At 39.4% G+C, this 6,261-nt stretch overlaps 1 protein-coding gene across 1 annotated transcript; it reads right to left on the bottom strand.

Annotated features, from left to right (window-relative positions):
- Nucleotides 1-258: 258 nt before the first annotated feature.
- Nucleotides 259-6,259, bottom strand: LOC138958526 (uncharacterized). The gene is made up of 3 exons (XM_070329720.1): nt 6,118-6,259; nt 3,274-3,371; nt 259-1,942 (listed from the first exon to the last, which is right to left on the bottom strand). The coding sequence occupies exons 1-3, from the start codon at nt 6,178-6,180 to the stop codon at nt 1,843-1,845; spliced, it is 261 nt and encodes an 86-aa protein (XP_070185821.1). The 5' UTR covers nt 6,181-6,259; the 3' UTR covers nt 259-1,842.
- Between the last annotated feature and the right edge of the window lie 2 nt (nt 6,260-6,261).

Here is a 6,261-nt window from a genome sequence, read left to right as displayed (position 1 = left end):
GATTGTGTTTTGTTACATTTTGGATGGTTGCCTATCGTAAAGAGTGTCAGAATGTCATACTGAAAAAATAACTCTTGGTTGTTTTTTTATTTAAAAAGGGAAGAAAGAGAAAGAAACAAAAGGAGCTAGGTTAAATATCACAAGGTTGCTACACACACACACACACTTCTTTCTATTCGAAACTCTTTCAGAAGCGCACTGAGAAACACATTTTAAAGCAGTACACACTGAGAAACACATTTTAAAGCAGTACACTGATAAGATTTTCATAGTTATTTTCCAAAATAAAAATGGACTGAACATTTTTCACAGATATAGTAGTTGAAAGTAGACAAAGGAAAACTTTGTTTCTCAGCAAAATCTTGTGTGCCAATTTCACTCTTCCATACACACATGTCTGCTGCCACAAAAACATACCTCTACGTCTACCAAGGATTCTATTTTGATCAATTTGTGTATGTTAACACATAATACACATAGGGAGCTTAAACCTTTACACAAGCACATTTATAATGAAAAGTCATCTCAGACTCTAACACTTTATTTGATCACATCACTTTTCAGGCTAAAATGTGATACATATACTATTTTTTAACAATCCTGATCAATGAACTTCATCACTGGGTGTGTTTGATTTATGTGACAATTCTTCCCTTGATTCCATAAAATGCAACAATAAACAGCCGTCACAGACCCATACATACAATGTCGTGTCAAGGAAAAACCCAGTCTGCCTGCTTCCAAGCCACAAACTGTATGTTTCTTTCTTTATTTGGGGTTTAACGTCGTTTTCAACCATGAAGGTTATATCGCGACGGGGAAAGGGGGGAGATGGGATAGAGCCACTTGTCAATTGTTTTTTGTTCACAAAAGCACTAATCAAAAGTTTGCTCCAAGAGCTTGCAACGTAGTACAATATATTACCTTACTGGGAGAATGCAAGTTTCCAGTACAAAGGACTTAACATTTCTTACATACTGCTTGACTAAAATCTTTACAAAAATTGACTATATTCTATACAAGAAACACTTAAGGGTAAAAGGAAAAACAGAATCCGTTAGTTGCCACTTACGACATGCTGGGGAGCATCGGGTAAATTCTTCCCCCTAACCCGCGGGGGGACACAAACTGTATGTTACACATAGCTTTGCAAAACTCGCTCTGGTAAATTTGACTGTAACTTGCACAGATAAAAGGTATTTTAACTGTGCAGTTGACATAAACAAACGTTAACATGCACATTGCCAGCAGAAAACCCCGTGTAAATCTGTTAATAACACGACACAATGTCAATGGGTCTCATTATAGTTTAGGTGCATCTTATGCATTGTGGACAGATCCTTTCCTTTATACCAGTCATTATCTTACACCTAGAAGTGCCCTCTAACCCTGAAACTGTACAGTAGTTTATGGCTCTTGTCACCTTATGTGGAGACCGAAGGGAGGTAACTCTTCACAGATCTCTTCAGGACAAGGTATTTGAGTGTTTTACTGCTGTGTATTTCTAACCATCTATAATCTTTTCTCTGCAACTTTGTAGCTATTAATCCAAAAAATAATAATACAAAAAATGTGAGCCAGAGTTTAATACATGGGTTTCTATTACACCATGCCCTCACTTTTACAGTCAGTTTCCCTCTGCAGCATGAAAGCACAGGTGATAGCACTGATTTCAAAATAAATGTCTGAGTAGCTGACTATAATGATAAACTTCATATGCACATTTGCACACACACGCCTTCTGTCAGTATGCCTCCACACGTCAACCCTCAACACATTTAAATAAAGAGTGTGACAGTCAACTTTTTTTTTGGACTAAAAGTATAGGCCTGAAAGAAAAGGTCAGGACGGCTTCAGTTTCTCCCACTCTTCCGGCGTCATTGTCTTGAGCTGTATAGCATGGATGGACTTCATCTCCTCTTCAATGGCTCCATGTACCATTCTGCAGACAGAGAAAAGAAAGAAAACGATTAAAAAATGAATGAGTAATAGACCAGCAATCATTAAGCATAAAAACATTCTTCACAATGATAAAAGTGGGAAAATTACAAAGCCTGCCGGTCCAGGAGGCGAGGGCTGAAGTGCACGAAGCCAAAGTGGGTGCCACCTAAACAGGTGAGAAAAAACCGCGGAGTCTGATTGGTTGAAATCACAAGAAATCTCAATTTCAACCAATCCAACACCGCAACTGGCTCCTATCGGGTTGGTATGTTTGTCATGCACCTCAGCCATGGTCCTTGGCGGTCTCAAGAGGCATCACTCCTGTGAGGATGCAAGGGACAAAGTCCTCAGAAAATGTTTGTATTTTAGTGGATTTTGACACAATTTGAATTTTGAGTCATTTTATGCCAAGAAAAGCAAACAATCTACACAACTTAAAAGCTAACAGCATTCTTCATCAAAGTGAAGATGGACATCTATGTATCTGAGTGGGAGGTTTGTCCCCACCATTTTTTCCCCCCTCTAACACCTAGATGTACATGTATGTATTTGGTTTGATCTCAGTGAGAGCTTGGCGGGGATATAGCTCAGTTGGTAGCGCGCTGGATTTGTATTCAGTTGGCCGCTGTCAGCGCGAGTTCGATCCCAGGTTCGGCGGAAATTTATTTCACAGAGTCAACTTTGTGTGCAGACTCTCTTCGGTGTCCGAACCACCCCCCGTGTATACTACATTGGGTGTGCACGTTAAAGATCCCACGATTGACAAAAGGGTCTTTCCTGGCAAAATTGCTTAGGCACAGTTAATAATTGTCTACCATACCCGTGTGACTTGGAATAAGGCCGTGAAAGGTAAATATGCGCCGACATGGCTGCAATCTACTGGCCGTATAAAATTTCATCTCACACGGCATCACTGCAGAGCGCCTAGAACTGTACCCACGGAATATGCGCGATATAAGCCTCATTGATTGATTGATTGATTGTCTGAAAATTTATCTGAAAACCATTTTCACAATCCAGCATTCTGGATTGGAGCTTCTATCCTTGTCTTCTCTATCTATTTGATGCACCATCCCTTTCACTTTGATTGCCAGTAAAAATTCGACTGGTGACAGGTTGTACTTATTTTCTATATTCTGTGTGTGTGTGTGTGTGTGCGCGCGTTTGTGCATGCATGCATGATGGTGTGTGTGTGATGTGCGTGCATGCGTGTGAATGTCTGTGTGTGTGTGTGTGTGTGTGTGTGTGTGTGTGTGTGTGTGTGTGTGTGTGTGTGTGTGTAGCATCCAAGCAGACAATTAAGAATACAAGTGTAACCAACTAGATTTTTACCTGTGCCTTTTTATGGTCGGCTTCACTCCATCAAATTTTTGCGAGACAATTAAAACTTGGTACTTTGCTCCGCATCCATCAGACTGGTCATCCACCTCCTGCAACAGAACATTTCCATGAATCTTTTTAATTAAAGCCTTCGACATGAAAAAAGGTTGCAAGTTGCATTGCATTTGCACGGGTGCATGGGAGTACACACTTGCTCCAATACATTGTTTTTAACTCAGGATTCAAGATAATAATAATAATAATAATGCAAACTTTTATAGCGCTATTCTAGAAAATTGTCTACTCTTAGCGCTTTACAATACATACATCGACCAAGCATACTATACACGCACAGGCAAAGAAACCGACCAAACATAATACCAACAAACTATACATGCACAGGCAAAGAAAACGACCAAACATACAATACACGCACAGGCAAAAATAACGACCAAACATAAACAAACATACTATAACCAAACATAACCAACATACTATACGCACGCAGGCAAAGAGAACAATCAGCACATATAATTATTACTGACATCTAATAATGCAGGCATACAGTGACAATCCAATACACAGCCTAAGCACATGAACCACAATAGGCTTCTTTATAAAAACGTGTCAACAGTACTATTTACACACACACACACAGTGCTGACACAAAGCGCAGAAAATGTATATACGCGTTATTTTAGGCACTAGGTAGGGGGTGAGGTGGGGCAGGATGGGGTGGGTGGGGAGATGCTGGAGGGGAAATCACTTGCGCTGGAAGAGGTGTGTTTTGAGATTTGTCTTGAATGTAGTGAGAGAATCTGTGTGTCTGAGAGGCAGAGGTAATCTATTCCAGGTCACAGGGGCTTGATAGGCGAAGGACCTCTCGCCACATGTCTTTGTTTGCACTGTGGGGAGTCGGAAGAGTCGAGTGTCGGCGGCAGAGCGAAGCTGACGAGAGGGGGTGTAGAGATTGAGGAGTTCTGACAAGTATTCTGGGGCAGAACCAGAAACGACGGCAAAAGAAAGAGAGGAGAGTTTGTATTCGATCCTTTTAGTGATAGGCAGCCAGTGTAGAGAGTGAAGAAGGGGTGTGGCGTGTTCATACTTGGAAGATTTGAAGACCAGGCGGGCAGCGTTATTTTGGATCCTTTGAAGTCTATCTAAAAGGTACTTAGGGAGACCGGCCAGGAGAGAATTGCAATAATCTATCTTTGAGAGGACTAAAGAACACACTAACGTTTTGGTTGCATCAGTGGTGAGGTAGTGACGGACTGAACTAATCTTGCGCATCTCTAGATAGGCGGACTTGCAGATGTTAGAGATGTGTTTTTGGAAAGAGAGAGTTGGATCGAGAGTGACGCCAAGGCTGCGGACAGACGGAGAGAAAGAGATAGGTAGTTCGTTGACAGTGAGAGAGGCAGGAAAAGAAGGGTGATTGAGAAATTTCTTGGGACAGGCCAGATCATGTATATATATGTATAACAAAGCAAAACAAAATAACAAAATAACAAAACAAACAACAACATACAAAAAAACAAAAAACAAAAAAAACACCCAAAAATGATACTTGGCAAAATTAATACAGAATTTAAGTAATCAAATTATAAATTACAAATTCTTCAAAAATGACAATGCAAAGCATAGGAAGCTCTTCAATGAATACCAGTGAAATTTGCTTCCCTCTGATAGAGATTGTTTCTTTTTACTGGAACTAGTGAATCAAAAAACAAGAATGGTATGTTATTGAAACGTTTAATTTTTAAAATGACAGAACAAAACGTTACAACTTACATTCACTGTACTGCGACCCATCGGTCTTGTAAGTGGACAGATAAACAAACACTTATGATATCTAAACTTATTGCCTCGCTTGTGTCTTCTGCAAGGCAAACAAAAAAAAAGGTGTGGTTATGGTAACATAGCCAAAAAAAATAGGGTAGGAAGGTAGGCAATAACTTTTTTTTTTTTTAACTTTTTTTTCTAATGTGTACAAATTAAACCTACTTGACAGGGAAATAAGTGTGCGACTCGGGCGCTTTCGCGTTCATTGCGTTTTCTGCACTCGTTTTCTTGGTTTTGTTTTTTGTTTTTTGACAAATGTAATAAAAAGTTATAGGGTCGGCCCCTAAAAATAGGGTAGGTCGGGTTACCGTAACCACACCCATTTTTTTTTTAAGGCCTAATAAATTTATTATCTCACTGTATTATAAGTGTTTGTCTGCCTGTCCACTTAAAAGACCACTGGGTCGCAGTAAGACTCAAGACTCAACATTTTACTGTCCTTATAAAATTAATGTACAGTGAATGTTACATTTTGTTTTGTCATAATTTAAACGTACCAATGACAGACTGGTAACATTCTTGTGTTTTTATTTAGTTCTGAATCAGTTTTGGAACATTGGCAGTGTATTTTTTTTTTTTAGATTTCTGGAACTAGTGCTAACACATAATCAGCATATTTGCTGTTGTATTTTTTTGTACGTATTGTTCTTGATTACTTGACTTGTTAAGAATATTTTGTTGTGATTTGTAGATTTCTAAAACCTTGAAGAAATTTTTATGTGTACTAATCTATTCATTTTAAACCATGCTTAGAGGGTTCAAGCGGCATCTCAACTAAATTTTGATTAACATAAATTCCTATGTCGATCTTGATTACATACACGGTAACGCGCCATCAGATCCAAGTTTATGACTAATGCCGGTGAAAAGAGGGTACTTGCATCTTGTTCTAGCAGTAGCAAGCACTTGTTCCAATCAGCAGTGCCTTTTGGGAGCTTGTGACGTGAACTTTAGAAACCTAGACGGTTTTTTTCATTGATTTTATTCCTTGATGTTGATGTTGTTCTTGCTTACCAGATGAGCAGGATCCAGTTCTGACCGCAGTTTCTTTTCTAGTTCCTCCTTTGGTACCCCCATCGTTGATTCCCTCTGCAGTTGCACACCACAATTTTTGAGTACTCGTGAGTGACATCCCTTGGGGAACAAGTGCGTGATCTC

The sequence above is a fragment of the Littorina saxatilis genome, linkage group LG2, assembly GCF_037325665.1.
Source record: "Littorina saxatilis isolate snail1 linkage group LG2, US_GU_Lsax_2.0, whole genome shotgun sequence".
Lineage (NCBI taxonomy): Eukaryota > Metazoa > Mollusca > Gastropoda > Littorinimorpha > Littorinidae > Littorina > Littorina saxatilis.
Note: the sequence above shows the minus strand (reverse complement) of the source record. Positions and strands in the feature narration are given on the sequence as shown.

What these genes read in the sequence shown, in the direction of transcription:
- LOC138958526 (XM_070329720.1), bottom strand. Translation starts at nt 6,180, where the DNA reads ATGGGGGTACCAAAGGAGGAACTAGAAAAGAAACTGCGGTCAGAACTG. An exon ending in AACTGGATCCTGCTCATCTG is followed by an intron (nt 3,372 to 6,117) that starts GTAAGCAAGAAC and finishes GTTCTGTTGCAG; the next exon opens with GAGGTGGATGACCAGTCTGA. An exon ending in CCGACCATAAAAAGGCACAG is followed by an intron (nt 1,943 to 3,273) that starts GTAAAAATCTAG and finishes CTCTGTCTGCAG; the next exon opens with AATGGTACATGGAGCCATTG.